Source organism: Pteropus vampyrus, unplaced genomic scaffold (genome assembly GCF_000151845.1).
Source record: "Pteropus vampyrus isolate Shadow unplaced genomic scaffold, Pvam_2.0 Scaffold509, whole genome shotgun sequence".
Classification (NCBI taxonomy): domain Eukaryota; kingdom Metazoa; phylum Chordata; class Mammalia; order Chiroptera; family Pteropodidae; genus Pteropus; species Pteropus vampyrus.
The window spans coordinates 1,722,443-1,747,011 of record NW_011889290.1 but is presented as its reverse complement, the minus strand read 5'-3'; the positions used below and the strand labels follow the sequence as shown (position 1 = coordinate 1,747,011).

General features: G+C 36.9%; 1 protein-coding gene across 7 annotated transcripts in view; it reads left to right on the top strand.

Moving 5' to 3' along the window:
• The window catches only part of GMDS (GDP-mannose 4,6-dehydratase), a 602,961-nt gene that overhangs the window by 448,470 nt on the left and 129,922 nt on the right, over positions 1 to 24,569 (top strand). For 6 of the 7 annotated variants that reach the window (XM_011383245.2, XM_011383244.2, XM_023524913.1 and 3 more), the window contains one exon: positions 21,297 to 21,415. In XM_011383245.2, the coding sequence (XP_011381547.1) occupies positions 21,297 to 21,415 (119 nt within the window). Of the gene's footprint in view, positions 1 to 21,296; positions 21,420 to 24,569 lie in introns of all 7 variants that reach the window. The other variant, XM_023524916.1, reaches the window with a different exon arrangement.

Sequence of the window (24,569 nt, the reverse complement as noted above, 5' to 3'; positions counted from 1 at the left end):
CATCCATTGTTTTCTCACAGGTAAAAGAGAAACAATAATATCTGTTTTTTTTTTAACTCAAAGTTGTTGTAAGGATTCAATGACATATTGTGAGGGTGTTTTATAACTATCAGATATTTATGCCTAATCTATTTAGAGTGACTGGCACTATTAATGCAAATTAATGTTAACTACCAGTTTATTGACCTACTGCTATGTGCCAACCATTGTTACAGGCCCTTTGCACTCATTTTCTCATTTGTTTTTGTAAAGCCTGCAAAGAGGCATTGTTATCCTTATTTTACAGTTGAAGTGCCTTGACCAGCATTCTAGGCATTAAGTAGCAAAAGCTGGAATTCTAATCAGGGCCTGTCCAATGCCCAGGCTTTCCTCATGCTTTCTCTTTGCATCCTACATTAGGAGAAAGAGAAGACAAAAGAAGACACTATCAAAGTCGTCCTCAGGGGGTTACACTTGAAACTTGAATATAGTTTGTTTGACTGTCTTGAAGTTGACATGCTCCAGATTAATCATATTTTCAAGCTTAGATATCTTAGTTCCAAAAGAACATAATGTTTGAGTGCCAGGGGAAGGGCGGGTGTTTAGCATATAAGGTATAAGGAATAAGTGACTATCAAAAGTGGCTATGTCTTATAAATCTTTTACTTCTTATATTTATTTTTAGTTTAATTATTTTATTTATGTATGTGAACCAAATTATTTATGTATGTGAACCAAATTAAGAACGCATTAAGTAAGTCAGAGCCCTGTGTTACACGCTCTAGCAAATGCTTCATTTATTGCCTTGGCAGCTTTATTTATTAAAGGCTCATCATTTAAAAAAAATCTTCAAAACAGTTGATTGAATGTTTTCGGTAAAATGATCTATGCTCATTAAGAACATAATTATGATGCTTCTGATTAATTCTCTTCCTTCTCATTTTTATTTTCTGGTAAATTTTTGCTTGACTACTCAATGGTTGGCTCTCAGAACAGGAAGGCAAGTTTGACTTCATAAAATCAACAACTAACATTTGCACAGTGGTTTACCATTTACAAAGCAAGCACTGTTCACTACCGTTGTCTCACTCCCAGTGCCAGGGGTCACTGTCATAGGACTCCAATTCACAAATGAGGAAACTGCCATCCTAGGAGTACTCTGGAGCAGTTTTACTGACGATGTCTACAGTTCATTCCGTGTCTGCTTCATGGTCAGATTCTCCATTGCAAGGACAGTGTCTTGTATTTCTTGTGTTCCACACAGCTTTTAATACAGTGCCATAAATTTGACTTTCGGTAAATATATAGTAGATGAAAGCATGAATGAGTGAAAGATTAGTGGCAATTGTAGTGTTATCTCTGTAAATCAAAATTTTCAAACCTCACCTCCAAAGATAGCCTTTAGGTGATGTCTGTGAATCTCCTAAAATCTTAGGCAAAAATGAGCCCGTGTGCAGGATCACACATATATTTTTAAATGAAGAAGTTATCCTCCTTATTTTTCATCAGATTCTAAAAGGGGTTCATGACCGAAATTAAACATATAGCCACAAAAATATTTTAAAATTTTATTTAACATTTATATAACAAAAGATAGAAATCATCAGAAAGTTAAATTTAACCTCTGTATTACCTAATTGGTATCAATGTTTCAAGTCTAAGCTAATGAGTTTTGATTTGTTAGAGCTTAAATCTAATGAGGTTGAAGTTGGACTTCAGTCTTCCTATTGGCTAATTAATAGCACAGTTCTATGGCCATAGATTTCACTGAGCCCTCAAAATTCCCATGATAGATTTTTTTGTTTGTTTTTAAAGGCAGGGAATTATACTATACTAATCAATTCTTGCACTGTGTTTCCTGCCTTATTTGTATGTTCATAGCTTCAGTCTGAATATAGCTTATATTTCAGCTGACAAGTAACTCACCATGGGCTAAAATATATATTTTTCAATTTCTCCCAGGTTTAAGAGAGTTTCTTAATCCAACTTTTAACTTTCAGGAATTTTATTTCTTCACAATTTACATTATAAAGAATCTGCTACACTAAGTGTTTTTTGAGAGAAGGGTCCATTTCTTCTTTATCTCTGTAAATATAATATACAATGTCATTCTATAGTATGTATTCAGTTAGTGTCAGTCGTTGTGAGGCTTTAGTGAAGTAATTGGGGGCATATTACACAGAATCACCAAGTCAAAATAGAGGACTTTTCTAGGAAATAATTACATCAGTAGATCACCTAATTTAAAATGTAATATATTAGCAAATAATTTTTATCACTGAGTACTTTGTTGTCTATAGTAGAATATATTATAATCAGATAAAGTAAACCATTATTCCTCATTCAGGGCATATTATTTTATACCCTTTATCTCTTACAATAGTCAAGGAATATTAAAATGAATCCAAAGTGAAAAATGCCTAAAAGTGTACAAAAATGTTTTAAAATGTACAGCATAACTTTTAGTCGGCAAATTATATAATACTTTATAATAGTTATGAAATGCCAGTTTTCACAAATTATGAATACTCAAAAGACAAATAGTTTTCAAATGAAAGCAAACTATATTATAGTATAGTAGCTAACGAGAAACATTTATTTATCGAAGAGTTGGTAAACATAGTAATTCCTTGGTTGAAGGAGAAGAGCTCCAAGGTATGCATTCAAGTTTGAATTCTTTAATATTTTATTGGTCATATTTTAAAGACAAGCTATATTGAAACCTTTTCTAGAGCTATTCTTCCAATTAAAATTTTTAAAAGAAAATGATGAAATGGTCATTCTTATACTTTTTAAACATTTCTCATTAATTATTCTGTTATTAATTATTAATTATTATTATTAATTATTCTCATTATTCATTCTAAATACAATGCGTTCTTTCAAACATTTGCACATATAATAGGAGGCGTGTCTATATGACATTACATGCCTTACTAAACTGGCTTTAGCTATTCCCATGTTTACACACATACATATGGTTAATGATTCATGTTACCTATTAAAGTTTTCTCTTTCCAGAATGCAAAGATATTTAAAGGCTGAAATACTGAAATGTTTATTTTTGAGCTCAGGATCTTACTGCTTTATATAGTAACTCATAAACAGACTAAATATTTATTTAAACACTACCAAACCCACTTTTTACCTTCATTATGAAAATAAGGTTTGGTCAGCTGAGGTCAAGCTGGACACTCAGCATCACTGCCATTGTGGTTGGTGAACTCTGCCACAGAGAAGAGAGTCAAATGTAAACACTGAACTTTTTTCTACAGCAGCTTAGAGCTGGGATTAACTTGGATCACCTAGTCTTCTGCTTTTAATGAAATTCCCTCCCTTGTATTTTCATGTTTGGAAGAGAGTCCAAAGTTATCTCATGCTAATTCAGTCAGGCAGTGCCCTCCGGAGATGTCACAGGCTTCCCTGACCTCTCCAGAGAGAGATCCAGTGAAGGGATGAGGAGAATTAAACATTCCTGAGAAATTGGAAAGCAGCAACCCCCAGAGAATTTGCAGAGAAACTCGCTCCAGACTCAGCTGCCAGATACTCAAGTCACCTTTTCAGCACTTGCTTGATGTCTCTCTCAGTCCCATCTGGCTTGACTCAGAGGTCAGTCTGGGAACTGGGAGAGGTGGCAGCTCCACAAAGAATTCAAGGGAGGTCTAGCAATAGCACTTTCTGTCTTTGTCATTTGTTATTATTTGAAATGCATTCAAAAGGGTGGACAGAGCCTAGGGTGACAATAATACTGGATTTTGCTTGGCTATCTTTCTTTTTTTCTTTTTTTTAACCCCAAATTTAGATGAACTGGTATTTCTATTTTCCAAATAATGAGTTCTTTGATTTTTTTGATGACTGAAATTTAAGGGTTGTTGTTATTTTTATTATGTAGGACCTCTGCAACAAATTATTCTGTGATTATATTAGCTATTTTACAAAGGATGCTTTCTCTTGTGCATTTAATGAAATTTGGGGCAAGTGGAGGGGGGCGGCTAGAAAACATTTTCAGTTTTAAAATTACATTCTCTTTGTGGTGCACATTTCCTATATGAAGAATTTCAGAAAAGCAGGAAAACATGAGTACTCTTAAATATGATATCTATATTGTAAACAAACTAAGAAGCTGCATTTTTTTAGTTTGTCCATTTTATTTTCTAGTGAACTGATTAAAGTTCAATGTGCCCTGCAGTGATGTTGTGGGAAAATTTGGAGATCCTTGCACAATTTTACACTTCTATCAGATTCCTAAAGAAAAAAACGACTCTTACTGGGGCACTCCTTTAGGCCGGATTGCTGAATAGGCAAACCTCACTGTACCAGATCTGGCTGGCCCTTCGGCATGATTTGTTTGATCCAAGCAAGGTCTTACATTTTTTTTTTTTTTAGCTAACAGTTAAAATTTGAGAGTTGTTTTAAACATAACTCTCAATTTTTGTCATTTCAGATGGGAACTGTCTGCTGGAGTGGAGTGCACATTGCCCCTTCTCTAAGGGAAGGGGGAGGTGTACTCCAGAGGCCAACAGGGGTGAGACCAGCCTGGGGCCCTGGAGCACTGGAGTTGTGAACCCTGTCTTAGACCCTTTTTCTTGTGCCTTGTTAAAAAAGAAAAATCATTTTCCAGAGTACTTTGTTCACCAGAAAGTTATTTCTAATTTCCATATCAAAGCAGATATATAAATATTATACTCATTTCTTCTTTGGCTTACTTTATGATTCTCAAGATGCTTTTATCTCCTACATGGTGACCTAGAAAGAGGGTTGGCCTGGAAAATGGAAGGTGTAGACTCTATTGCTGGGCCTGTCTCTAGCCATCTGGAACATCTTGTTGGATCCTAGTTTTCTTACCTTTAAAAATCAAATGTACCTCCCAACTCCTAAGAGTTCTCCGATCTCTGCTACTGTTCAGTTTTCAGTGATTCAGTACTCAATAGCTTCGGTTCCTTAGGTTCCCTGTCAAAAAAAAAAAAAAAATCATAGAATCAAACATGTCGATGCGCTGAGTGTGTTGTACATAATAAACCGTGCAGAGAATCCCTTCGTAGCGGTAGGACTCATTCATATAATCACCCTCTCATTTCATCTTCATAGTTTTCATGAAGTGCAGCCGGTCTGTGCAGCCAGTGTGACCACAGTTATAGTGGATGTTTGCACTTGATATCTGAAGTAGAGTTATTAATAATGGGATCCAGAGATGCTTCGAAGGACCCAGGTCAAAGGCTTTAAAATCCTCAGCTCTTGGTGTTAAGACTGAAAAGTGGGAAAGGGAGGAGGGTCCTGTGTTGAGTCTTTGAAATGCCTACCCAAGGCCCTCTCATTGCATTTCTGTTTCCTAAGTCAGTGTGTGCTGAAAGAGTTAAAGGGCTCCAAGCCTTAACTCACCATCGGGGAGTGTCTTGGGCACTGGAGAGTATCTGGCACAGGATGTGTTTTCATGGAACTGCTTATCAAAACTAAGCTTCTGCCGTTTCATTTAGACGGGGTGGATTGGGTGGAAAACTGGCAGAGGGATCAGGAAATCTGCCTTCTGTTCCTCATTCTGCTGCCGCCTGACCCTTTTGCAGGTCATTCCCCCTAGCATGTCTCAGTTTCTCCATCTGTAAAACAAGACAATGAAATTAATGTTCTTTATAAGAAATGTTAGAGAAATCTATCTGATTATTTTCATCAAAACTATGGCAAATGAATACTTTCAAGGGGGCTCTGCCTTGATCCATTCTTTGGTTTACTCTTGTCTAATGCTTTCTTCTCTGTTTGGAGGGGTTTTTCAGGCCACAGCCTTCTTGCTGCCTATTAATGATTATGTTCCCACCTAACCTTCATATTAACACCATCCACTACCACTCTAGGAAGAGAGACAGTGGAGGTGGGAGTTTTTCATGCCAAAATAAACGATAAAGTTTGGAAACACTTAGACCAAGATAATTAGGAAAATGATGTTGAATAAAAGATGGCATTAGATTTATTATCATGCCTAAGTTCAAATCCAGTTCCCAAAAGCACAATCTCCAGTTAACTGATCTGTTATAAAGGTTTGTTTGTTTGTTTAATATTTCATTTGTTTAAATCTGCTGATCACTCCTCAGTTTAGGCTCTACTTAGAATTTTTCTTCATTGAGAAATAATGTTGGAAAAAACTATCAGCAACTATTTACTATTTAAACAGTATTAAACAAAGGAATACTATCAGTAATTAATTAAATTAACTATTCAGAAAAATGACTTAAAGCTCTTATGAAATATCTACCTATATTATGCAAATTTATTTATTTTTTTGAAATAGCAGAAATCTACATATAAGACATATATAAATTATCAGGATTTTTATGCTCTTTGAAAACTTGATTATAACTGAACTGTTTTGGGCAAGGAATCAGAAATTATTAAGGATGGAAATGTTGACACCCCAGAATCCTTTCTAAAACACATTTTTTAAAAGAATTCATGCCCTGAAAATGCTGTTTTTATGTTAAGTATGATAACAATTCATGGAATTATCACATCATATCTCAGTGATGGTGTGGAACACTGATCTCTTAGGCATTAACCCTGGAATTTTCTCCAATAATATTATCATTTATAATGGCAATAACATTGAACAGATCACGGGATGCCTTCAAACTGTTAACTAATAGGATACCTAAAACTCTATAACCTGCATAAGATCAAGGGTGAAATAAGTGACTTGTCTAAAGTGACAAGCCTAGAGTCTTAGGACTTCCATCTGAGTTCTTTTCACTGCATAACATTGAGCTTGCCCTTTATGACTGCCTATTTTCCTGTAAAAACACATCATTTGAGGCCTTCATGTCTTAGCTCTATGATTCTCTCAGCTCTCATATTCTGTGTACAGGTTTTAATTTTGAGTATATGTTTTTGTATTCAGTCTCCCACTACAGGCTCAGCTTTATATAATTGTCTCCCGTTACATAAATTTCACAAGTGATCACAAAAAGGGTTCCTAAGCTACCAGCACAGTGTTTACCGCTAGGAGCAAGATCTTTAAAAAACAAACAAACAAACAAACAAACAAACACGAAACAAAATAAGAAACGCTTTTTTTGTCACTCCTTTGCTCTTAACTTCCACTTCCAGTAGTGCTAGGAGGAGTTGAATCAGATGAGGAGCAGACAGTTCTGTGATGCCTAGTTCTGTTCTCTTACAAAGCCTCCAAACTGGCAAGGGGGTGCTGCAGAAGAATCTCAGCTGAAGAGATTGGCATTTCAGCAGGTGGCGCTGTTTCCTCCAAGTGATCAGAACATCTATATGCCCCGCAGCTGGGGCAGGGGGGCGCGGTTACTGTTCACTCTTAGGAGCAAATATCTAATATTTGTCCTTTTTCTCAGTGGTCCTACCAAAGTTTTAAGTTTTAAACTAACACTGAGTTGGTGACAAAAGTGAGTCTTGCAAACTGAGAAACTGGCTCTCGTTGCTTTGTAGATCATCAGGCCACCATGATGACTGGGGTATCCTACTGTTCCCCCTAAAGCAAACCTGCAGTCTGTGTCACTGTTAGAAATACAATACTTGATTTTTTTTTTTTTTATCTCTATTTGTCCTGGAGTCAGTCACACATAGGCAATCTATGTGAAAGAAAAAAGAAAGGCAGGAGCAATTGTGTAACTGTCATTACAACCAAGTGTGTTCATTCTCTCACTGACCAAGCTCTTTAATGTCTGTGGACACATGCATCTGGAGGCCTAACCAGATAGTGAGCATAACGCACTGGTAGTAGAGGATTTATCTCTTGGCGGCCAGTTTACTCGTGGGGAGACACTAGGATTTTATCTCCATACCCTTGGAGAATTGGTTGACTGACTCTCTTAAAGATGTAATTCACTGGTCCTTCAGCTCACTTGCGTAGCCCTCTTACTGGAGTCTATACTGAATTTGCTCTTTTTCATTTTCGCTTAAGAGGATCCATTCTAGAGAATACCTCAAAATAGTAAAGCTGGCCTAGTGGGAGAGGATGCATTAGTTTATTACCACAAGTGTGAATAATCCAGTAGCCCACATTTAGCAACATCTTAGAATATGTCTAAAGTTCCGACAGCACAAGACACGCTCACCCACTTTTGCTTTTTCTCTCTGTGATTTTAGAAAGAGTTTAGTAGAAATGGGAACTAAAGATTTGACATAGATTGAGCAGAAGGTAAGATTATCACACTGGCTCATTTTCAAGAGCAGGAAGATATACTAAATATTCTACCTGCACACTTTAAAATGACCAGTTTCTTAAATTAATTTATGTCTTTTTAAGCAAATGTTCACTAGCTATTTTTTAAATCAATAATATCAATATTGATTTTTTTTAAAAAAATACCAACATTACCTAGTGTCTCACAGTGAAGAAAAAATCTTAAGGTAACATTTAAAATTTAGTTTTGAAATGTTATCAATTTGAAGTTGTCTAAATACCCGTTTACTCTTAAGTGCAATGCAATAAGAACACCATTGTGTACTTTGAAAAAAAAATGAACAGATATGTGAATGCGATGGGTTTAGTATACTTCCTTCTGAAGACCCAGCACATTGCACATTTTCCTGGGAAGGTTCGAATCATAAAGTTAACATCTGTATTTTGTAAAAACCGCTCTCAGTGTGCTCACTTTCTCTGAAAGTTGGAGGCTGAAAGAATGAAGCACAGATCCTCTCCAGGCCAAGAGTTGCATCATAAGCCCTTTGTAATCAATAAGAACATTGTGGTGGTTATTTCATAGCTGATTAACTTACATGTCTACAAGCCAACACTTGACTTGAAAGGCTGGTCTGGTTTCTCGTGGTGCGAGCATGGCCTTTACTAGCCTGTCCTGGCACTGAGCTCTGGGACTGCTCTTTCCTGACTGCAACCAGGGCACAGCCCTTCAGTTTCATAGTGAGTAACCCATCGGCAGGAGCTTGCTCTTCTGTGAAAGGGCATTTTGTCTTTTCATGCAGTACTACAATGGCAAGATAATTAGTGTTAAGGAGGGAAAAGACAATTGAAAACCTCATCAGATACCTGGTTGTGGGCTCTTCAGCTTTGAAGAGACAAAAAATGTAGTAGCTTTAATTTTCTTAACTGAGATAAATGCAAACAATTACAGGCAGTTGAGCATTTAATGACAAGATGATACAGAAAGGCGTAAGTTAATAAAAATTGCCCATATGTTTCTCAGCTGGTTGTTGAAACATACTGTGCTTCTTGGCTTTTCTGTAATCGGTTTATATGGTATTGTGTTTTAATTCATGTCAGGATCTTAGAAATTCTTCTTAGAGTTTTTGTATTCCTCCTTGCAAACTTTCTGTTTCATTTTTAGAGAAACAAAATCCTTGTGTCTCATAGTTGAAGTATTGTTTTGTGGTATCCTAAATTGCTTTTAATTTCGCCAGTTGTGGGGCAAATAAACCATTGTATACTTGGGGGAAAAATTGGCAGAAAAGCAGAATATGTTAAAGACTCTTGCTTTTCAATGCTAGCGAGATTTCCCAACTGGAGCTTCTCTGTTTTATTTTGCCTCTGGCTAACATCTAAAGATCAGTAATAAAGCTCTATGCAAATACTTTCATGTATTAAAAGAACAATATTTTGACACTCTTTGACACAAGCAAAAAAATACAACACTAAATTAGTGTTCAGGATAACAATGAAGACATTGTTCATTCATATGAAATGAATGTGAAAAATGTTGTGTTATAGTAACAGAAAAGATTGCTCCTCAGTTCTCGACCTTTAGCACTTGCTAGATGACATTACTTATGGCGTTGTGTAGTAATAGACAATTGTTTATTGTTAACAATGGAGCTTGAGCAGTCACTGATACTTGTCAGACTACTGAAAATTTTAGTCATTAAAAAATAACAGGGTCTGGCAATTTCAGTTAAGCTTTTCTAAAAAATTTTAAAAGTATCTTTGGACACTTTAGAATTTTCAAATACTTGATACTCATAAGTTAAATGTTTTGAAAATGTTAATTCAATTTATCAAAGGCTTCTTTTTCTAGATTGCACCTAAAGTTATAAAGACTCAGAAAAACATCTCCCATTACCATCTATGTGTTTTTTAATTAGTTAAACTTTTAGGAGCTCTCTTGAATTTTTTTTTAACTCCGTGAAGATAAAGGAGCTCTTCTTAATTTTCAATAGAGTGGAGGGGTCCTTATTTAAGACAAAATTGTCCCTAAATTATTATTTTTATATATAGTGGAATTTCTTTCCTCCTGTCTCAGTAGACTCAAATATTACTGTTATAATAAATGTTTTCTTAAATATAACTGGCTTCCCTTTTAATCTCTTTCAATCAAGGACATTACAGAGTCAGCATCTAGGAAATAATTACGATAACAGAAATAGTACACTCATGAGTAAGACCAAATCAGTAAGAACAAGTTGACCCCCCAGAAGAACAAAGCTTATATACTGTGTATATTGGGGTATTTTTATATTTAGCAACCAAAAATTAAAGGCAGAATGATAAATCTAAATCTAGTCAAACATAGTTATAAGAGTAGTGAGTGGGAGAGTGACTTTTAAGTTGAAATCTTTATTTTCATGAATGGGTACATTGTAGGGAAATACATTTGAAATGAGTTTTAATGAATGAATTGAATGGAACTGTAATCGCCAGTTACAAAGATGGTACATATGTCCTATAGCTTGCAGTCTACAGAGGAGATGAAGAATGGGCAGTCATCAGTGCTCTTTGAGATTAAAAAACAGGCTAATAAGAATTCTCCGAAGCTCTCCTACTCCTCTGGTGTGCCTTAATTGTCTCTTCCTTTGTGCTACCTCCTTTCCTGCTAGCCTTTAAATCATTGGCCTATGTTATTTTGGTTGGTGGTCTTCACAAGGCAGTCTTCCTTGTGGAATCTGCAGTCTCAGGTAGTGCTTTATCCCCTTTGGAACTGCCTTCTCAGTTCTGAGTACAATTTGTTCCACACACTCAGACTGTGCAGTCCTGGAAGTCTTGTTTGGTCTCCGACTGTCTTTATCTGAGCTTGTTGGCCCAAGTTGCAGAAACCAACTCAAAGAAATTTGAGTAAGAAGGGATTTATCATAAGGAGCGTAGGGATACTTTACAGGAAGTAGAAAGTGAAATCCGCTTTCCTGTGTGTCTGTGCATATCTTTCCTCACTCCCCCTCAAGCCTTGTAGTCTCTCTTTATCCGCTTCTCTATTCATATAGGTCTTCTCCTGCTCAGTTCTGCAGTGCTACTTCTGCAGGCCTGCCCTTGGCTTCAGCAGGGCCAGGTGACCCTATGTGACAGCCATATAGTTCCAGTGATCAGTACTGTCCTACTTATTCAGTCTCTGGGTCTCTTACTACCAGCCCTTTTGAGACTCTGGCCCAGAATATGTCAGATCTCCATGCGTACTAAGGGAGTCACACGGCAGGGAAGGTAGAGGGACAGGTCACCTGACTTAAATATAGCTGACTCGATTCACTCTTTCAGCAAGAGATGTGGGTAAGGATAGTCTTGCTTAAGAGGAAGGTTTTAGAAAGCTTCCATGCCTGTTGTCTTCTGGATACTACCTGGAGTTTGTCTTAGAAGTTCTTACTTATATCAAATATCAGACTTTTAAAATCCTTTTCCTATATAAATGTTGGAAATCCATAACCCAAGAAGGCACAGCATTTACCTTGTTTATTTCTACCTGGCATACTCTCAGACTCTAGCACAATGCCTTGCACCTAGCAGGCATTACCTAAATATCTATTGACTGGTCAGGTCCCCAAGTTAGCCCACGGAAGTCCACGCAGCTATTCATAGCAACCATTTATAACAGAGGTTCTATAGGAAAATGCATTCCTAGTCATATCCATTAGGAAAATGCACGTTAGTGTAAAGCAATAAAAAGAATGCTAAAAGGGAAATCAAGATTCTTGTCCCAGCTTTAGCACCAAGTGGGTGTATGACTTTAGATGAGTCATGTAATCTCTCAGGTTTCAGTTGCTTTGTCTTTAAAAGGAATTGAATTGAATGAGAACATCTCTGAGGCTCCTTCCAGCTATGAAATTCTGTGGCTCTAACAGAACGAGGATTAAATTTACTCCACCCTTTCAGTTTTCCCTCCTCATGCTATATATGGGTACAAGAGTTTGGTTATGAAGATTAAGTAGATCCTCACGCACTGATAAACCTCTCAAGCTACATAATCATCATTGTCATCATCATCATGATAAATAATAGTCCTTGAGCACTTACTATGTGTCAGGCACTGTTCCAGGCACTTTACATGTATTAACTAATTTAATCCTAAAGACAACCCTATGTGGTAGGCACTATTATTGTTCTCATTTTTCTGAGGCACTGGAAGATTAAGGAACTTGCCAGTAAATCCTGCCGCTGGAGTTTAAACATAGGTGGTCTGATTCTGAGCCTGAACTCCAACCACAACACATAGTAGTTCTCACTGTGATCTCCAAACCAGCAGCATTAGCTTCACCCCAGAACTTGTTAGAAATGCATATTTTCAGGTCCCATCCCAAGCCTCCTGAATCAGAAACTCTGGAGCTATAGAAAGCCAGCAATCTGTTTTAACCTTCCAGATGATGCACACTAAAATTCAAGAATTCCTGTCTCCTCTCTTCAGCATTGCATTTCAGCATACCCATTAAGAGGTTCTCTAGGTATATACTCCCCAAGTATTACAACTGGGAGTTGGGGATGTGGTATCACTGCCCATTTATACATGAAGGAGGCAAGCATCCAAATGTCAGATGATCATAAATTAGGAGCTAGTTATACTATATTTCAAGCTCTCTCTCTCTCTTAGAGTTGGCATCACTGATGAAATCACTACAGAAAAAAATCAGGAGATGGAGACAATTACAAAGGAGGGAAGAGAGGGCGATTATTCCTTCAGCTGTGCTATAGAGATGAGGAAGCCTCCTCCATGAAGCCCCAGCACAGTCTTTTGACAGGCTGAGCAAACAGAATTAGGGCAGTGCTTCATGTAGTAGGTCCAGATACCCTTTCCTCACACAGGGCGACTCTAGCCTTGCACTGTCCACTAGACGCACGTGATTACTGAGCACTTGAAGAGTGCCCAGTCTGCATTGAGATGTGCTATAAACACCAAATATACACTGGATACCAAAGACAATACATGGAAAAATAATGAAAATAACTTGATAATATTTTATATTGAAATGATAATGTAATATATGTATTGAGTTAAATAAAACATTAAATTTAACTTTGCATTTTCTTTTACTCTTTTAATGTTGCTGATAGAAAATTAAAAATTATGTAGGTGGCTTGCATTACATTCCTATTGGGCAGCACTATTTTAGACTAAGCTTGTAAAGTCCTGTAGTCATCAGCCTTAATGCATACAATATGATGTGTATATGGTTTTTATTTATTGCTAATGATGATTATCAACACTGGAACTGAGAGATCTATGGCAAGGCGAAGACCTGTTATACGAGGGAGCCCAGAACCAGCCCAGAAGTTGGATTCCAAAGGTCACTGTCAGACTGAAAGCCAAAACCAGGTGGTCAGGACAGGATTGAGGGGTAAGGTCATAGAGAAGTCAAAAACTGGCTCCCAAGAACATGTTTAGGCAGCATAGCCAGGAACCATGAGCAGGGAGATGGAAAATCAGGTAGTATGAGTGTAAAGTAACTTCCTGCTGCATACCCAGAGCTTTTATATTGTTTCTGATGAGCCAGGAACTAATTTTACAATAGCTTACCTGAGTATGCGAGTGGGAGCAGGTAATTGGAAACACCTGGTTGAGGTAGGTGGCTGGGCACGCTCCAGGAAACAACAACTTCTGGGAAGTATGTTGTGACAGTAATGATGTTAGGGCCAAATTGGAGCATTTGTTAAATTATAGTCACCTGAAAGTGAGTTTCCATATTCCATGCATTAGTCTGTGAATTATTGTTGCCTTCATATGAACCTAACTATCTCTACACAGTTTTAAAGAGAAACAGATCCTTACATAGAAACCACAAGCTGAAGGAATTTTTATATTAAAGGCAAAAATATTGATTATTGTATTGAAACAATCAGCTGATATTATAATCGTCACAAGATAGTATATTTTTTCCAGAGATGGCTGCAATAATCCCCCCTATCCTGCACACTCTCTTGCAGTATGACTTTACTACTCTTCTCCTAAAGGGGGAGAGTCTGTTTCTCCTCTTTTGAATTCAGGCTGACCCTATAATCAGTAGTATACAGAGGAGGTGACACCAGGTCACTTTTTTTATGAGGCCTTGCAGATTCTGTTTTGGAAAGAATCTTGGGCTAGACAAATGAATGATGAGGGACCATGGGGCCTGAGCCACGTGGAGGTCTCAGGTGCATCCAGCGCCAAGGACCCTGACCTGTGGGGGAGGCCATCTTGGTACTGCAGCCCCAGCCGAATTACCTTGGCCAGCATCACAGGGAGCGGAAATGAGCCATCTCCCCTGAGCCCTCCTGAATCCCTAACTCACATAATCCCGAGCAACAGAAAGGTTTAAGCCACTAAGTTTTAGGATGGCTTATTAAGCAGGATTGGACAAGTGAAACATCCTTTGTTTGTATGTGCATTTTCATTAAGTTTCCTTAATACATTATTTACATGGTCACATAACTTTGGGATACAAATAATTGCTTAAAATAATTCTTTATACACTCACTCAGAATGTATTATGCTGAGCATATATACATACAGGCTGTAGATTTTTCTCAAATTAATTTTGATTACTAAGAAGCCCACAAAATGATATTACATAGGAATGGAAAATATCTTTCTTGATAACCACTTTTATACTGCATAATAGCAGGAAGATGTTGCTGAAGGAGAAACCAATTTTGCTGTCTGTGGCATGGCCTCCCAGCTGAGGGGTAATGCAGGTTGTGATCTAGGGTAATACAAATTGTGATCAAGGCAGAGGGGAAGTAATAATTACCAGATAGCACCATAGTGGCCCTGTGATTTATGGGCTATTCTGTGAGTCACACTAACCAAATAAGTGCTGAAAAATGAGGGCAGCCATGTCCTGAAGCAGAGAAAGATTGAGCTTGGTGAGAGAGTTTTGAGAGAAGTCTGAATTGAAGCTGCAGGCTGCCCTCAGTGCACTTTCCTGTCCTCCCGCCCCTCCTCCCCAATATGATTCTTCAGGAAATATCCAGTCTCGTTCAAATAGTAACAGTAATTGGAAAGGTAATACTCCATGATCTATACCTGAGGTGGGAGTGGGGAAGAGGGCTGCAAGGAGAAGAAATGATGCATTCATACAACAGATGAATAGCACATATTATAAGGACTTGTATTCAAAGAAAAATATGTAGCTGAAGCTCAGTTAATTGTTCTCTATAGATTCAAAGAAATTACAGGTAATACGTTTTAGTTCAGTTTGCTAAAAGCAAAGGTGGGCAAATTACAGGCCATGGGCCAGTTGCCTATTTTGATAAATAATGTTTTATTGGGACACAGCCATGCCCACTTGTTTCTGTATTGTCTACGGCCATATTTGTGCTACAATAGCAGAGTTAAGTAGTTGTGTTAAACACCCTGTGACTTGCAAGCCTAAAATATTTACTATCTGGCCCTTTAAGAAAAAGTTTGCTGACCCCTGGCTTAAAGAAAATAAATGAAAGACTTAATCTGAAAGTAATCAGGAAAGACATGGAAGAGAAAAATTCATTTTAGAGATTGAAGCCACATTAGCAATGAATTTTAAAATAAATGTCACTAAAAACAATCAGATGAACAACGTGAAATCACATCAAATAATATGGAAAAGAACAAGCATAAAAATGATTACAAAGGCAATAACAGACATAGAAAATAGAAGAGATACAACATGTGCATAATTGGTGTTCCTGAAAAAGAAATGGAACAAGTAGAAGAGATAGAATATACTCAAAGATTAAGACATAAATATATAACTTGAATCTACATATCAAAAAAGTAGACAATATCCCAGAAAAACTGATTCAGAATTATTAACAAAAGCCTAAGAGCTTTTAGGTTTTATATTATTTCCAGAGGTGAGAAAAACTAATCCCCAACCTTTGAATCTGCAGATTGGTATACTTGGCTAGAATAAAAGGGTAAAGGGTAAGGCAGATTTTGACATAGACTCTTTCCTTCAGGGCATATGATATCAATGTGGATGATATCTTAACAGCAAAAATAAGAAGCAAGAGCTATATAGCTTTCTCAATTGCGTTTTATTCTTTTTGTTGTTTTTATTAATGTATTATCTAATGGTTTTTCCTGTTTAGTAACTTTGTATCTTTAAAATGTCTGAAGAATCCTTAATCAAAGGAATTCACAAACCACAGTATTTGTACTCAGGAAGAAAGTTAATAGCTAGAGAGGGCCTTAAGGCCAGTTTAGTTTTATGCTAGATGATTTTCTTGATATAGATTTATTTGTTAGTTATTTGGTGGCTGTTTCCCAACTACTCTCTCAGGCTTAACCTCAGACCTACCTACATGGGTCCTACAAACTGTAAGTCCTGGCCTAGCACAGGACTACTTGAAGTCCTGGCCCAAATTGTAAATACCAAGCTGTCATCATGAAAACAGTTACCGAACAAAGCTTAAAAACAAAATGTATGTGAATGGATCTGCAATTGGCATCCTTTACTGGGAATTTTAGTTTCCATTTGTCCAAATTCCTATGATTTTTATTAGAATATTTTCATAGACTTTCTCCCCTGAAATCAATAAATATAAATATATACATATATTTAGTTCTGTTTTAAGATTATTTTTATGACAGTAGCACATAAAGCAAAAGCACAAGGCTGAAAAGGCAGCAGTCAAATAATGTAGTTAAACATAACCTTGATTAACAAATCTTGTTATTCATGGATGACAGCTCAGTTAATAAGTGTTTGTGGCTTGGATACTGAAGTGGCGGTTAATGCTGAAGTGGAAGCAACTGTAGAATCCAGATTTTTAAGACAAACATACATCACACCTCAAAAGGCATGCATGGAATCAGATGTAGTTAGTCGGCTGTGGTGATGTACTTTGGGTGTTCTCCTTCACTGGTCCAGCTGTGAACAGACTCCAGAGCTGCCAAATCAAGGAAAGAGGAATGACCCTTCACTGCCCACTTCCGCATTCATGATTTGAATGGCCAAAGAGTAGCTTGTGGAAAAGGAGTATTTTTATTTGAAACTTTTTAAAGTTTTATTTTGACTTCTCTAAATTAGATTTGTAGAACAGATAGTTTAATTATATAGTTACAAGAGAGCACATGTCCAAACTTAACTAATATTTATAACTATCTAACTTGGCCTTCAAATGTCAATGGTATGGAGTCAGACCTCTCCCTAAACTCTATGTGCATTTAAAGCAAAATGAATGTGAGACATGATTTAAAAACTGCACTGTTCATTTGACATGAAGGGACATTTTTATGTTGAAGAATCTGAAGCATTGGTACATTCCTTAACTGATTGCCTTTCCTCCCTGTGAGATGGATTAAAAAGCAGATTTTTTTCATTTCCACTAGTGATCAGGTCAGGGCTGAAAGTAAATAAGTATCCGAGGAAGTGGATAAGTCAGTCATATCCTTAAAAGGCACTGAAAGAATGTGGGAAGGCTCTGTCTTTTTCCTCCTTTATTCCTTGAGAGACAAAGAAAAAGAATCGACATCTAAAACACGTAACCTTAAAATCCTTTCTACAGTCAGAAGCCAAAGCTGGGTGGCAATTTGATCAGAGATTATGCCCCGGCGGTGTCATGGGTCATATGTTCAGCATGTGAACAGGAAGGTGAGAAGTGGTGAACTTTTGCCTCAGTTGTGCCATCCATCAGAGAATAAATAGACCAAATCAACGTGTGCAGCTGTATAAGGAGATGAGTGGCTGAGTACTTCTCACACAGGGGCCTTTGTGTCCTGGACATGATCTAGCATTATGATGGGATTCACTGGGCCTGGGCTTTGTGGCAAATTACTAACCCATTATCACACCAGAACACAAGATCATTTTTCTTCTAATCCAGAGTGTCACCTGTTCTTCATTTACCAGTCAATAACCATTAATTATGCTCAGTGGAAATTTAAACAAAGCCCTTTCTCTCTGTTAAAACCAGTAAACTATTCAGTAATAACAAATAAATCTGGAGTTGTATATCCTTTCCCTTCCCATTCCCAGACTGGAGTCTGGTACAATATGAACTTTAGAGGAAATGCCTAGAAATTGATAGGTCAAAGGCTGCAGATAGTCTTATGGAAAAGAAAAGAGCAGATTCTTGGCATTCGCTCCAGTGAAAGTGAGAGGCCTCTTCTGATCCCCAGATTCCTGCTGAAGAACAAAACAAGCATCAGGGAACTTGTGCCCAGCATTTAAAGTAATCTACCATTAACCAGTAATCATATTTTCTCCTTTCATTTTTAGCAAGACTTTGCTTTCTTTCACATGACTAAAAATGTGATTTTTTCAAAACCATTCTAGCACAACATAGTGTTTTAAAAGAAATAAAATAAGCTGAGCGGTCCTGAAAGACCCATTTGAAATGTCATTTTTAGAATGGAAATTTGAGTAAAACACATTAAGTATATACACTAATCCCTCAGAAAAATGTTCAAATAGAAATTCTAGCCAGAAGCATAATTTAATTTTTCCTAAAAACTTTGGAAGTATTTTGAAGAAAGCCAAAACAAGTTTGTGTGTCTGTGTGTGCGCGTGTATACGTTTTTGTGCTCGAGTGAGGTGGGCAGGTCAGCTTAGTTGGGGAAGGGTGGCCAAAGGGCAGGCTCAGTCTCACTGAACCCAACCATGCTGTGTGCCATTGATCACAGGGAAACCCAGGGAGATAACAGGAATTTGTTTCAAGGACCAGGCTTGGGGCTCTTTTACGCGATTGAGAAGGAGAGGTCAGAGTTCCCACACAGATGAGGAAGAGGGCATTCTAGGCCATGGCCCTGCATGTGCAAGACACAGACAGGAAGAGCAGGTCCTTTACTGGGCCTCTGCTAGAACCAGTATGCCTTGGTGCCCATTACAAAGAAGCCCTCTCTGAGGAGCTTAACAACAAAGGGTGCCGGGCACAGGGCTTGGCCAGCAGAGCTGGGCTGCCTTTCAGAGCACAATCGTGTTCTCAGCCTGGAGCGGGTAATAGCGTGCAGCGGCCCTGAGTTCAGGAAGCTACAAACTTTTGTAGACTGTGCTGCATAAGCTTTCCTGATAAAGAGAACATCTAGTATATTGTGCCTTTTTAAAACTGAGCTTTATTATTAATATTAATAAAATGATTATAAAATTTAAAAAGTATTGTGATTAAATTCATCAAATCTCTTATTGCAAAATGAAACTGCAGATATTAATGTGAACAAAACTCTCCTAGCCAAGACAATTTCATCAGTTATTTTTTCAGTAGATCACTGACCCGACTCTTGCCATTGTCCCACCCACTGTGCCACATCTCTGAGGCATGTAAAATTGTCCAAAGTCTCATCTTCCATAGAACAAAAATATGATTTAAAACAATCTTATGGTGGACCAAAAATACAAAATACTCACAAGAAGTAACTTCAAGTTAAAGAGAAACATTTACTTTTTTTTTTTAATTTTTAGAAGGCTGCCACAAATTCAAATGAATAAAAAGGAATTAAACTTTTTTGGTTTCATTTTCTAAGAGAAAAGCTGCCCCGTTGATTTTAGCAACCGGCTTTTCAGCTTATCCAGTAGCAGCTAGGGAGACACCAACCAAAAGTTTTCTTTAAATGTTAGAACAAGAGTTCAAGTCATATAATATCAGGGACTGTGTTATAATGAAGTACCTATTATTTTTACCTATTATATTTTGAAAAGTGGGTGGGAGTGATTAAGAAAACTTTTTTTTTTTTTTTGGCTTGGACTTTTCTTAAAGAGACATGCTGTTGTCAGATACCAACTACACTTAATTTTTTTAATCTGCATTTTCGATCTGTATAAACAGAACCTTTAAAATTAATGTGCAACTCCAAACTATAGAAACTATAGGCCTGTATACTGTTGGTAAAAACTGATATAACTCTGTAGAGCCAGGCTGTGACGGTTGCTACAGTGTGTGTCTTAGACATGCAGCTGCATTGTTGCTCAAGTGAACTTCTCATTCCTATTGAAAAAGTCACCTGTATTGAACACCTGACCTTAAAATGCTGCCTGATGAAATCCTTCAGCGATTCGCAACCTTTTTGGTGCCAGGGACCTGTGCTCCTATGAGAAACTAACATCTGATGATCTGAGGTGTAGCTGAGGCTGTGGTGGTAGCGTTGGGGAGAGGCTGCAAATACAGATGAAGCTTCGCTAGGTCACCTGCCGCTGACCTGCTGTGCAGCCCGGTTTCTAAAAGGCCACTGACCGGGTACCACGGGCTGGGGGTTGGGAACCCTTGCCTTAACTGATGCAGACATTCTCATTGCCCCTCAGAAATATTTTTAAAAGTAATAGTACTATTCATTACATGATTGTTTTTCCATTAATGATTCTTGAATATATTCTTTTTGATGTCACCACAATGGTAAAATTTTCAACTTTGTTGTTAAGAAATTTGGTTCTATTTGGGGGGACAAACATCTGTCTTTAAATGACTTTTCCTTACCTCCCATCCATGATATGAAGATATATTAGACAATACTTTCCAAACTCTTCTTAAATGTGTTATAGAAACATTATTTGCCACAGATTCTCTTCAACATCTTATTCCTCTAAATTGTAGTTCAAGGACCCGCTGCATGAGTCATCTGGGATGTTAAGGATAAAGATGCCCAAAGCATGTTCTCTGCTGAGTCCAAACTTCTGTGACTGTGGCCCAGGCATCTACACTGAACTGTTCTCCACATGATTCCAATGTACATTAAAGTTTGAGAGCCACTACTGTAGCCATTAGAATATTGTATTAAATTCCTGGTTATTTTCTAGCTCTACATGTTAAAGTATTTAAACATGGAGACTATCAGACCAAGGTAGTACTTAATGTCTTGCCTGTGTAAGTAAACCAAAACCTAAACCAGAGTCAATTCACTCAAATCCAAGAAAATGAAACTTAAGAACAGACAATCACAAGCAGCTAATTTGACTTTCGCAAATAAGACAACTGTATAAGCTACAGACAATCAAATAATTGCTTTGCTTTGCTTTGCTTCAGTGTCTACTCTTAAAAACCTTGTCCCTGGCTCTTGTTGGTGGAGCACTCCTAACTACCTTGGGTTTAGCACTGCCCTATTTGAGTAGAGGTATGATCAAATAAACACTTACAATTTTTAATATGCCTCAGTTTACCTTTTAACAGTATCCATGCCCAATTATTTCAGTTTGATAACATTAATTTTCCATGCGGCCACTGGGTGCAACTTTAATTTGGATTTGCCTCTCTCTCTCTCTCTCTCTAGGCTATGTGGCTGATGTTGCAGAATGATGAGCCAGAGGATTTTGTCATAGCTACTGGAGAAGTCCATAGTGTCCGGGAATTTGTAGAGAAATCATTTTTGCACGTTGGGAAAACCATTATGTAAGTATAACTGAGTGTTAATATCTGCATTCATCAAACATTTTCTGGCAGGTTTGTATATGTTCTTGTTATTCTGCCTCGGTTTTGTCTTTTTTCCCTTATTACTCTCTTATAAAGCATTACATGAAGTTTCAATATGGAGGGTCTTTGTTCTTCATTGCATCCAACCACAGTTATAGTCTATGTGAAATGTTTGTTGCCATCTAAGCAGTCTTTTTTAAATTTCTTTTGTCTTTATTTATTTAGTATTCTTTCTTTTTAAAATGTTTTAAATTAATTTAATTTTAAATTTTTTATTACAGTGTATATATGGTTGACTATGATGTTACTATGGCCAATATCATATTGATCTGGTAAGATCATGTTGCTCTTACCAGATCAATATGATAGCATTACACAATCTTTTTTAACACTTTAACTTGATATATTAAAATTTTTAAACAGTAAAAACTTACAGAAAAGTTTCAAATACATTATAAACAACCTTTTTTCTCTGAATCATTGCAAGTACATTGCCTGCCCCATTACCCAGGACTTTTGTGTGTCTTTCCTATAAACAATGACATTCTCTCACATAAACACAATACAAACATCAAAATCAAGAAATCGATCATGATAAATTGCTACTGTCTAATCATCAGATCTGATTTAAGTTTTGCTAGTTGGGCGAATGCTATATTTTATATCAAAATGATCCAGTTTATAATCGTGCACTACATTTACTACATTATACATTTGAAGTCAGATTTTTATTGGAATATTTGAAAGTTTCGTGGGAAATTTTTCATTATAGATGGAAGATTGGAAGAGTCTTCCTTTTTTGCCAATTTTTTTTTTTTTACTTTGGTAAAATATATATATAACAAATTTTACCATTTTCATCATTTTTTTCATTTTATTTTAAAATAATTTATTTTGTAATTACATTTAACATTCAATATTATATTACTTGCGGGTTTGCAACATAGTTATTATACATTATATAACTTAGAAAGTGATCCCCCCGATAAATTTTGTACCCACCTAACGCCATGTATACTTATTACAATATTATTGACTTTACATCCCTGTTCTAATTTTACATCCGTGTGACTATTTTGTAACTGCCAATTTGTACTTCTTAATTCCTTTACCTTTTTCACCCAGCCCACCATGCCCCCTTCATCTGGCAACTATCAATTTATTCTCTGTATCTATGAGTTTGTTTTTATTTTTAGATTCCACATATAAACAAAATAATTTGGTATTTGTCTTTCTCTGTCTGACTTATTTCACTTAGCATAATGCCCTCTAGATCTATTCGTGTTGTCACAAATGGTAATATTTGATTCTCTTTTATGGCCAAGTAATAGTTCATTGTAGATATATACCATTCTTCTTTGTCTATTCATCTTTCATCTTTTTTTAATAATTTTTTTTATTTTTCAATTGAAGTTGACATTTAATATTAGTTTATATTAGTTTCAATTGTACAGCATAGTGGTTAGGCATTTATATAACATTAAATGGCCCCCTGATAAGCCTAGTAACCACCTGACACCATATATAGTGGTTACAATATTATTGTCTATGTTCCCTATACTTTACTTTATATCCCCGTGACGACTTTGCAACTGCCAATTTGAACTTGTTAATCATTTCACCTTTTTTACCCAGCCCCTTTATCTCCCTCCCATGTGGCAGCCATCAGTTTGATCTCTGTATCTATGAGTTTGTTTCTGTCTGGTTTGTCTATTTTGTTTTTTTAGATTCCATGTGTAAGTGAAAGTAGATGGTATTTGTCTTTCTCTGTCTTACTTCACTTAGCATAATACTCTCGAGGTTTATCCATATTATCGCAAATGGTAAGATTTCATTGTTTTTTTAATATTTCCTTGCATACATGTACCAATTCTTCTTTATCCGGTCATCCATCAATGGACACTTAGGTTACTTCCATATCTTGGCTATTCTAAAAAATGCTGCAGTGAACATAGTGGTGCATATATCTTTTGAATTAGTGTTTTAGATGTCTTCGGATAAATACCCAGAAGTGGAATTGCTGGGTCTTATGGTGGTTCTATTTTTAATTTTTTGAGGAACCTCCATGTTGTACCAATTTGCAATCTCTTCAACAGTGCACAAGGGTTCCCATTTCTCCACATCGTTGCCAACACTTGTTGTTAGCTGATTTATTGATGATAGCCATTCTGATTTTAAGGAATATACTTTTAGCTTCTCATTGTTAAGTATGATATTAGCTGTGGCTTTGTCATATATGGCCTTTATGACGTTGAGGTATGTTCTCTATATTCTTACTTTGCTGAGAGTTTTTATCATAAATGAAAGGTTTGAAAAGGATAGTTAATTTTTCTTTGAATGTTTGATAAAAGTCACCTGTGAAGCCATCTGGTCCAGCACTTTAGTATGTTGGGAGTTTCGATTACTGATTTGATTTTATTAGTAGTTATTGGTCTGTTCAGATTTTCTTTTCCTTCTAGATCAGAGTCCCCAACCTTTTGGCCCCAGGGTTCATGGAAGGCAGTTTTCCCACGGACCAAAGGTGGGGGATGGGGTGGTGTCAGGATGCTTCAAGCACATTATATTCATTGTGCACTTTATTTCTATTATTATTATATTGTAATATGGAATAAAATAATTATACAACTCACCATAATGCAGAATCAGTGGGAGCCCCAAGCTTGTTTTCCTGCAACTAGATGGTCCCATCTGGGGGTGATGGGAGACGGTGACACCTGAAGTATATTACTTATGTACATTCTACTCCATAATCTCATTTTGGTTGCTGTCACTGCAGAAAACCCTGCTTCACAAAGACAGGGTGTTGGAAACGGAAGCAGGCTTTTCAGTGCTTTTGTGGCAATCTCAGGATAGTCCATCTTGACTTTAATTCAGAATGTATGGAGATTTGAAGTTGTCTCAAACATACTTTTAAGGCCACCTTCATTTGTGATCTCCAGCAGTTGATCCTCTTCTAGCATGGACAAAGTTAATTAACTCGGCTTATTCACAATTTGGTTGTGGATCCATTCCTTTCCAGTTCAGGGATCTTTTGTGGTTGGGAAGTAAAGCTCAAACTCTTTTGAAAGCTGAGATAAGTGATCATGCACCAGCTGGGAGAGAGAAGGCCCTGGCTCAGTCTCTTTAAAAATCT